This window comes from Equus przewalskii, chromosome 25 (genome assembly GCF_037783145.1).
Source record: "Equus przewalskii isolate Varuska chromosome 25, EquPr2, whole genome shotgun sequence".
NCBI lineage: Eukaryota > Metazoa > Chordata > Mammalia > Perissodactyla > Equidae > Equus > Equus przewalskii.
The window spans coordinates 14,648,169-14,658,302 of record NC_091855.1 but is presented as its reverse complement, the minus strand read 5'-3'; the positions used below and the strand labels follow the sequence as shown (position 1 = coordinate 14,658,302).

The 10,134-nt window shown below is 55.8% G+C and overlaps 1 protein-coding gene across 5 annotated transcripts in view; it reads left to right on the top strand.

Moving 5' to 3' along the window:
* The first annotated feature begins 3,210 nt into the window (after positions 1–3,210).
* ACTN1 (actinin alpha 1) overlaps positions 3,211–10,134 on the top strand; it is a 95,799-nt gene continuing 88,875 nt past the window's right edge. The window contains exon 1 of one of the 5 annotated variants that reach the window (XM_070594115.1): positions 3,211–4,290. In XM_070594115.1, the coding sequence (XP_070450216.1) occupies positions 4,186–4,290 (105 nt within the window). In that variant the 5' untranslated portion in view covers positions 3,211–4,185. Of the gene's footprint in view, positions 4,291–8,643; positions 8,782–10,134 lie in introns of those variants that run through there. The other 4 variants (XM_070594116.1, XM_070594113.1, XM_070594120.1 and 1 more) reach the window with 4 other exon arrangements.

The following is a 10,134-nucleotide window of genomic DNA, read 5'->3' as shown; positions in this document are numbered from 1 at the left end:
TTATTATTTCAAACCACTCCCCTACCTTCTTCCCATACACTTAGAGACATCCTTGCCCATCCTTACTGCCCTCTCCCCTTTCAGAACATGACAGCCTTTTCTCTTTTTATTGGCCCATCCTTTAGCTTATGTCCTAGAACCCACATGGTCCAGTCTTCTCAAGAACTTTGTTCCATCCCCCAACTTGCTTTTGCTTACATTTTCAATTCTTTCCTCTCAACTGAGTCCTTCCTCTCAGACTACAAACAGCTCAAGTTTCTCCTATTCTAAAAAACAATTCTTCCTTTGACCTCAGACCCACCTCCAGCTCCTACCCAATATTTCTTATTCCTTTCTTTATTCACAGCCACCATTTATTCACCTCCTAGTGTCTCTTAAACTCACAGCTTTGGCCACGACTGAAATTCCATGGGCACAGGTCACCAATGAATTCTCAAATGTCACAGCCAAAGAACACTTTTTAGGCCTTACTCTCCAGACTTTTCTGATCTATCTGATGTTGCTGACCCTCTCACTCTGAAACTTCACTCCTTTGACTTTCACAACACCATGTGGTCCAGGTCTCCATGTTCCTGCCGACCACTGCCTCTCTGTCCGCTTCGAGGGTTCCTGTTCTTTACACTCCCTTTCTAAGTGCTACTTGTCTGAGTTCTGCCCTTGGTCCTCTTCTCAGCTCCACTTCGGCATTTTTTGTGGAATGTCTCATGGTGTCAGCACCGCCCACATGCAGACGACTCTCAGATCTCAGGTCAGGGCTATGCAGTCAACTGCTTGCTGGACAACTGAATCTAGACATTCTCAGAGCATTTCAAGTTCAGTGTGTCCAAACTCAATTGATGATTCCACTCCCAAACCTGAAATTCTCTCTTTCAATTGATTGTACTTCCATCACTCACCAGATCATCCAAACTGGAAGCCCATGGTTAAAGCAGGGGTTTCCAACTCTGTTGATATTTTGGGCTGAATCATTCTTTGTTGTCGGGAGACTGTCCTGTGGTAACCTACCAGTTGTGACAACCAAAAATGTCTCCAGACATTGCCAAATATCCCTGTGTGCGTGTGTGTGTGTGTGTGTGTGTGTGAAGTAGCCTAGAATTGAGAACCGCTGGGTTAAAGGCATGGGTTTAGGAGTCACATATCCCTGTGCAACTTTGGACTAGTTAGCCACCTCTCTGAGCCTTAGTTGGCTTTCTCTGAAAGATGCTGACAATTCTCACCTCAGAGGTGGAACTTAAATAATATAGGTGGAGTTCGTGGTCTGTCCCCTATTGGATATTTGTTGAGACCAAGAAAGACTCTTCTTTCTCCTCCTCATATGCAAACTCCAAGGCCTTTCAGTTTTATCTCCTAAGTTTTCTTGTCTATCCACTCTTCTCCATTTGCTATAGACTGAATGTTCATGTCCTGCCCCCCCCCCCGCCCCCTCCATTCATATGTTGAAATCCTAACCCCTCAATGTCATGGTATTAGGAGGGTGATTAGGTCATGAGGGCAGAGCCCTCATGAACTCGATTAGTGGCCTTACAGAGGAGACCAGAGAGTTCCCCCTCCCCCTCAATCGTGTGAGGACACAGCCAGAAGACGGCCATCTGTAGACCAGGACGCAGGCTCTCACCAGACTCCCAACCTGATCTTGGACTTCCCAGCCTCCAGAAGGGTGAGAAATAAATGTTCTTGTTTAAGCACCTAGTCTATAGTACTCTGCTACAGCAGCCCAAACGGACTAAGACACCACTCCTGCCGGGATTATCGCAACCGCTGTGCAACTGGTTTTCACAGCCTCCGGCCAGCTGTGTTCTCCTCAGATCCACACTTGAGATGGCGCACGGGGCCTTTGTGGTCTGGCTGCTGCTCACCTCCCCAGTCCTATCTCTTGCCCCTCCCTGCCTTGAATTTCTAATCTAGTCGCCTTGAAATGCTAGGCATTCCTTTTATACCATGCAGTTTCCTGCCCCCATGGATTAGCTCACACTGTTGCTTCTGCCTGGAATAACCTCCCACGCTCCTCTTCATCTGCTGACTTCTGTTCCTTGAGGCTCACCTGACTTTCACCTCCTCCAAAAAGTTATACCTGGAGCCTCCTTTCCCATGCTGGGCTCAGAGCTCCTCCTCTTGCTGCCACAGTCCCCTGCTCAGATCCATTTCCTTGCTCTTATCGCATTAAAGTATATTTTTGTTTCTGTGTCTGCTTCTAATGTGCTGCATGGGAGCAAAGACTGTATCTTTCTCATCTCTCTATACATAACATCTAGCTCATCCCCTGACACACTGATGGTGCTCAGCCAATATTAACTGAGTAAATGGATGGATGTGGCACCATCATTACCCTCCATGTTAGGTTTAGAGCCATAGTTTAGAAGTGGTTATAAAATAGTCCAGAAATCTGCTGTCTCTGTGGCTCACAGGCAGCGCTTGCCCAGCCAGGGACTTGCGGCAGGCAAGGTGCTGACCGGTAATACGTGCATGAACGTGCGAGGTTGACTAAGGAAGCAGGGAGCGACGACACCACGGATATCCGCCTACAACAGCCTCAGCTGCCTTTCCTGAGAGTCAGAGGCACTTTCTTCACTTTTTCCATCTGTGGCCTTTCAAGTGTCCTAAGCCAGGGCCCTTCTGGCGTGAACTTCTTCCTCTCCCTCCCGCACTCACCTCTCCACTACTTGCGTGTCTGCAGTTGACGCAGCCATCCCTTAAGGCCGTAGTATAAAGTAAGCACCACGAGGTCTGCTTGCTACTGTTCCTCAGTCCCAGGGGGCCTCAGAGGAGCCCACCAGGACGGGAGGCCCGCCCCTTCCGGGAACCTATCCTTGCTGGAGCAGGTGCTTAGACTCTCCTCTCGCCAGGCCGGGGCCGAGGAAGGAAGCCGAGGCAGACACCAAGTAGCGAGAGGTGTTGGGTCAATCCTGCCCTCTTTCCTCCCCCATAACAATCAGCCTTTGTTTGTCAGGCATAAGGTTACAGGTTGACCTGTGGAGTCCTGAGAACCTGCTAGATCCCTTTTCAAGCTCAACTCTGTGAGCCTCAGTTTCCCCATGTGTCAGGTGTGTGTTGGGAGGGGGCCGTGGGGTAGGTAGATCACTCAGGGCCCTCCCTCTCAGTTTTCAGGATGCTGCCCGATGTGAATGAGGGTAGCTCCGGTCCTGCCAGCCCGCGGGGACCGGCAGGGGACCCCAGGAAGCTAGGCGACGTAGGCATCACCCGGGAAGCTCCGCGGCAGAACCGTCCCCTGAGCCGAGCGCGGGCCGCAAAGGAGGCGGGAAACCTCTGTGGCCTCCGAGCGCCGTTCGCTGGCAAGAAACCGGGCTCCCGGAGGGCAGGGGGCGGCCGGGTCGCTCCGGGCGGGGGGGACGGAGTCAGGAAATTCCCAGGAAATTCCTTTCCATTCCAGCTTTCCCTGCCCCCTTTCCTTGGGTGCCAATCTCTCCGGACCATGGGAAAGAGAAAATGAAATGCTTTTCGGGTTTCCTCGCGTCCCTTCTCCAGCCCGGCCGCCGGGGGTTTGGAGCGCGCGTGGGAGCGCAACAAGGCCGGCGCGCCCGAGTTCAGGGCCTGCCAGCGGGCGGCGAGCGCGTCCAAGCCTCGGCGGCTCCTGGGGCTCCTGAGCGCACTGCCGCTCGGTCCCCGAGCTCGGGGAGGCGGCTCCCGGCTTCGGTCCTGTTCAGCTTAAGCTGGTGTCACATGAGCCGCGGGGGAGTGGGAACCCGGAGAGTGGGCGGGGGCGTGCGCGCCGGGCGGGGGCAGCCCAGTCCACCTATATGCGCCGCGGCCCGGCTGATGGATGCCAGGAATTCCCAATGAGAGGCGATGGGGGGAAGTTTAGGCAACTCGGCCTGGCCAATGGAGAACCTCGGGAGGGCTCTGCCCCTTCTCTCCGCCCCCGCCCGCCTCGGCTCCCGCAGAGCGAGTGTGTCCGTCTCGCTCAGTGTGCGTGGAGATTAGGTCCGAGAGCCGGCCCCGAGGCCAGCAGTCTGCTAGCTCAAGCCGCCGCCGCAGCCAGCAGCCGCCTTCGGGAGCAGCGCCGCGGCGGAACCGGGCGCAGGGGAGCTAGCCCGGCCCCGCCAGCCCAGCCCAACCCGGCCGATTCCGTCTCCACGCCGGGGCAACAGCAGCAGCAGCAGCAGCCGCCGCCGCCGCCCGGAGAGAAGGTGGAGGAAGAAATCCAGCCCCTAGCACGCGCGCACCATCATGGACCATTATGATTCCCAGCAAACCAACGACTACATGCAGCCCGAAGAGGACTGGGATCGAGACCTGCTCCTGGACCCAGCCTGGGAGAAGCAGCAGAGAAAGGTCAGCAACCGCCCCAGCCCGCTGCAGACCCCCGCCCCGGCCCGCTCCGCCCGCCGGGCTCGCGGCTCCAAGCTCCGAACGGGTTCCAGGCGCGCACGAGCGGGGGCGGGTGTTGCGCGGCCGCTGCGAGGTGGGGTGTTGGGTTACAGGCGCCGGGCGGAAGGGGGAAAGCCCCTGCCCCGGAGCCCGCGAACGCCGAGCCCGAGGGCGGGGAGGTGGGGCCGCCGGCGGGCAGGTCGCCTTGGGGCGCGGGATCCAGGCCACCCGGCTGCAGCCTCACCATCCCGGCGTGGGCAGCGCGCGGGGGCGCTGCTCGAGAGGCTGGGATCGAGCCCCCAGCTCCATTGCTGTTTGCTCGGATCGATTTTCCTTTCCCTTCTCCGCCCCTTGGCTGCCTCTTCAAACGGCGTGCGGTGGCAGCGCGCTTCCTGGGCTGCCCTGGGCTGCCCTGGGCTCGGTGTCTGCAGGGGACAAGCTGCACGGGACTCTCAGCCTCCCAGCCCCCAGGCCGGAGGGATTGGCAGCCGCCCCCAGGTCTGCCTGGAGGTGGACCTGCTGGAGTGGTGTTGGGGCCGAGAAAACCGGGGGGCATACGCGGGTTCCCCAGCGGGCCCTGTGGGGGCGGCGTCAGGACGGCAAACCGTTTTATTGCTTAACGCAGCGGGTTGGTAGCTGCGAGCGGAGATGGGCTGGCGTCTGCGACCTGCCCCTCCGACCCCAGCTCATTGCTAAGGAGAAAGAGAATTTGGGCAACCTGATCTGAGTTGAGGGGCTCCAGAGCAAGGGATTGTCTCCGGGGACATTTGGGGTCATTCTCTCGGGATCCCTACTTGGCCACCCAGCCGCGTCCCAGGCCGGGTGCGCGCTCCGCCACGGGGGCTGGCCTCGGAGCTGGCAATGGGACCCGGGCACAGTGGCTAGTGACAGGAAGAGGTCAGAAACCACTTTCTTTTGGGGGTGGGGAGGGCGCCCCAACCCTGCCTCTGCTTCCTGACTGCGCGGTGAGCTCTTGCCCCAGGCGGCCACGTACCCTAACACCCCCCACCCCCCCTCGCTGCCCGCTCCCATCCGGTCCCTCCTCATTTTATCCTCCCCCACCCCCGCCCGCTGATCTGGGAATGGGGGGGACAGGATGGCGCGTCCCTCTGGATAGTGCGGTTAGGGCTGGGCTTGAGGGAGAACGCTCATGTCCAAAAATGGTAACATTCATTCCCTTTTTTAAACTTAAAAGGGGGGGAGTTTAGGGAGCCGACTGAAGTTTTTTTTTCAGCCAAAGGCATCCTGTATTAGCTCACTCAGGAATCCTAAGCCTGAAACGGCGCCCTTTACTCACTTCGTCAGACAAGCAGAGGTAATTTAAAACACACGCACGAAGGGCTTCCTCAGAGCCCCGCGACCTGAGACCCGGGCGCCGCTGCTGCCGGCCCAGCCCTATTCGGCGACGTCGGAAGATGCTGGCTTCTTTGCACTGTGGCAGTTGCTTAAACACCCCTCCCCCTCTTCCTGTCGGCCTCTCAGGGAGAGCTGGGGGACAGGCTGTGACAGCCCCCCTCTCACACGACTTATTTCCTGGGACAGTTGGGCTGTTGGAGCTGAAAATGGAGTGGGTGATTTGGAGATTCCGTGAGGACAAGGCAGGGGGCTCTTTTTTTATTTAAGGTGAAGCCTTCTTGAGAATAGATTTTAAATTGGGACAGGAGGGGTGGGATTAGGGGAGTGGATGTCTTGGGATCTCCCATGAAGCGTAGAAGAGGAGAAATCGCTGTTTACGAGCACCTACTGTGTGCCTAGTTGGGGCAGGAATGACAGGACTGCCCAAGAATTAGGAATTAGTCCTTTTAAGGCCCGTGGGACTAAGTTCCTGGGGGCAGAAACTCATCTCCCCAGCACTGAGCATAATAGTCAGTATTATCGAATGAATGAATGTATTAAATGTAGTTGGGGAGAAAAACTATGTAGTGTGTGTGTGCGTGCGTGTATGTTCATAAAACTGACTCTGGACAGCAAGGTGGGAACAAGGTCATCTGGGAAATTTGGTTATCTCGGGGGCAAACTCAACAGTTCTGAGAGCTGGCATTGGCTGCTGTGTGCCAGGCACTGTTCTAGTCTCAGCAGCTCCCAGCAGCTCTGTGGGCCAGGCACCGGAAATGAGGGCAGAGGGGGAAGTAACCAGCCAAGGGTCCCTCCTGGTGCCGGTGGGGCTGGGATGCAGCCATGCTCAGGGCAGACAGCTTCCCCTCCATTTTCCCCTGTTGGTGAGGGAGGCAGGAAAGCTGAGCCTGGCATCCAGAGCCTGCAAGGATCTCTGGACCATGGGGAGCCAACATCTGCTTTGATGGGGTCAATGGAGGCATGGGGGCCTCACGGCACAAGCTCTGGGCCTGACTCAGAAAATCCAAGGCTTTTTTTTTCTGCCATTAATTCCTTTTTTTTGAGGAAGATTAGCCATGAGCTAACATCTGCCACCAATCCTTCTCTTTTTGCTGAGGAAGATTGGCCCTGAGCTAACATCTGTGCCCATCTTCCTCTACTTTATGTGTGGGACACCTACCACAGCATGGCTTGATAAGTGGTGTGTAGGTCTGTACCCAGGATCTGAACCAGTGAACCCCAGGCCACCAAAGCAGAACGTGAGCACTTAACCGCTGTGCCACTGGGCTGGCCCTCTACCGTTAATTCTTTATGTTACCTTGATAGGTCTCAGTTTCCCCATCTGAAAATTTCAGGGGTGGTAGGGATATAAGGAAGTGGTATCACACCTGGAGGATCAGACCTAAAGTGACTTGTTGCTTTTGAGACCCTCTCTGCTGGCCATGGGAGGCGAGGGTTGAGTGGGACCAGAGCCGACAAGTGGACAGAGGCCGGCCATTCCGGATAGAGGCAGGAGAGTGAGCGCGGGGGAGGAGTGGGACAGTGCAGTGGGATACAACGGCCGCTGGGTGGGAGGCAGAAGACCCTGCTTTTAGCATCGTGCAACCACCACTGTTGGTGAGACTTTGGGCCAGTCATTTCACTTCTCTGAGCTGGTATTAGATTATTCAACAAATACTTTTCTCAGACCTACTGTGTGCCAGGCATGGTTCAGGTGCTGAGGATAGGGCACTGAATGAGGTCCCTGTGGCAGTTCCGTTCTGTTTCCTTCTCTGTAAATGGGCCTCATTCCTGCCCTGCCCACCCTCTCAGGGAGCGGTAGGAAGTACTTCCCTGGTGAGTGGTGAGTCCTGATGGTGATTCAGGTAGAAGTCTGTGCAGGTGGGAGGCATGACTCAAGAGCCTGCATGGCTTGGCCGTGGCTTGTCCCTTCAGAGAATGCACCAGTGCAGAGTTCGGCAGGCTGGACTCCCTGCCTCCAGGCGCAGGCTGCTATGCATTAGGGGAGTTATGGTTTTACCATCTTCCTGACCTTCGAGGCTGACCTCTCAAGCCACCTTTTCTAGGGCCAGCAGGTCTGTACCCATCCTTTCAGGATGACATGGCCCTCAGTTTATTCCCTCACATGCATCTTGCCCGCACCCTTACGTGTGTGTGTGTGTGTGTGTGTGTGTGTGTGTGTGTGTGTGTCTTGAGTGTCAGGCAGGCTGGAGAGAGCATAGATTTCCAGGAGCATGCTGACTCCACTTTCAGGCTTGTGACTTTGGGCAAGTTCCTTAACCTCTCTCAGCCTCCAATTCCTTGTTTAGAACAAGGAGCACGTCCTTCCCCCTACCCTCCCCCTCGCTGGATTGACAGGTGAAAATATGTAAAATGGCAGTTTCTCCTGTTAAATGTTATTCTCTGTCTCTTCTCCCTTAAATCCTGGAGGCTCTGGTTTAACGTGTATTCCCACAGGTGCCAGCTGTGGGGTTTTTTTCTCTGGAGAAGTTGAGTCAGTATTTGTTGAGCTAATGGATGTTGAACAGAGAGGCGGCTCTGGCAGGTCGATGAAGGTGGTTGTAGACAGGCCCCGGTCCCGAGTCTGCACCCACGCCGAGCCAGGTGGCTGGAAGAGGGGCGGCCTTGTTTAAAGCCCCTGCTGGACTGCAAGGCCATCGCAGGAGCTAACCCAGGCCGCTGATCAGGGAGGCCAGCTGGAGCTGGGTTTACCTGGGGAGGAGCAGCGCATTCGCCCACCCCAACGGTTAGGACTCCCAGAGCAGGGCGAGGCCGGTGAGAGTAAAACCTGCTGGAGGAGGGAACTGGCTCGTGTCCATCCTCACAGTCCTGCTCGCCTGGGGCGGGAGGCCAGCCTGTTCTGTTCTCTGCCGGGTCCCTAGTGCCTAGCACAGGCTCAGGTCTGTAGTAGGTGGTCAGGAAACAGTGCTGACTAATTGGATGAATGGCATCATGCGTGGCTCTCAGCCCCAGGCTGGGGGTGGAGACAGGGATGACGGGCTTTACACTCTAGGCAAACCGCGCCATTCTGGGGCTGTACCCTGGCTCTGCAGATGGACATGCTGTGGACACACTCAGTTCAAATCTTGGCCCGTCTGCTGACTAGCTGTGTGTTCTTGGGTGAGTCACTTACCTGCTCTGTGCCTGATGATGCCAGGGGGAAAATGGGAATAATCATCATTCCTGCCTGATATGGTTGAGTGGAGGTTTAAACTAAATAATGTATGGAGGGAGTTTAGCCCAGCACCTGACAGATGGTGAGTGCTCAATAAATGTTAACTGTTTTCAGGAACCAGAGTTTATATGGCCTTTACCCGATGTGCTTTGAGATAAGGTGCAGTATATAAACTCATCTTAGAAGGAGCCAAGATTGCCTAGGAGTGCGTGGGAGTTCTCCTTGACCTCTGACCCTGAAGTCAGCTCTGGTTCATTCAATGTTGCTTGACCTCTCTGGTTGCTCAGTGCCTTCCCCTCTGGAAGGCTGTAGGATCCCTTGCCCCCCTTCTCTGCTTCTTGGAGATCCAGGATGGAGAGGTGAATGTTAAAGTGCTTAAAAACATTGTCAGCTTGTTAGAGCACAGGGCAAATGAGCCTAGAGTATGAATTTCCTCTAAAAGAGACAACCCCGCTGTGTCTTCGGGCCTCACCGTTAAATAGCTGAGGGCTTTACTCCAGGACCTGTTACAGCTGCTTCCTCTCCAAACCTGTCCCGTGTGGGTGTGCTGAGAGCAGGTGCTCTGATGGCTGGCGATGCACAGAGCCTGAAGGAGAGATGGATGGGCCAGAGCCTCAGGGCCGTGGACTGGGCAGGTGGCTGGGCAGGTGGCGCTGCTTTTGGCTGCACTGACGCTGCCCTGGGACAGACAGGTGTGAGAAGGCCTGGAGCCACTGGGAACCAGATTTTCCAGTTTTGAAGAAGGATGAGACCTCGAGGGGCTGTTGTCATAGGAGTAAGAGACCAACAGGCTCCTGCAGCACCGTGGTTATCAGCCTTTTCAAAAGGGGAAGGAAGAAACTCTGAAGTCTGACTTCTTGAGGAGGGGCTGCCAAGGCTGTGCTCAGCGTGGTGGGGGTGGGAGGAGGCCCTGACCCCTGGGACCCGTCTTGTGGGGTGGTTCTGAGTGTGAGGAGGTCAAGCCAAACAGGCGTCCTATAGTTTGAGGTTTGTGGTTGGGACTTGGGCCTCCCCTTTCCATCTTCAGGAAGGCCAGGGGCTGGGTGCCTGGCCAGTGGCCACAAACCATAAACCTGGCTTGCAGGCTTGTCACAAGAGCCAGGGTCTAGAGCCAGGGCAGGGCTGCCCGAGCCTGAGACATGTCCTAGCCACAGACCAGCTACTGTGTGTCTCTAGGGAAGAGCCAACGTCTCTGATCCTTCACCTTCTAGTCCTTATGTGAGACCATTGACGCTTTCTCCTTGTGGAGTCAATCAGTGAATGCTGATAGAATCCCTATTAGGGATCAGATCTCCACC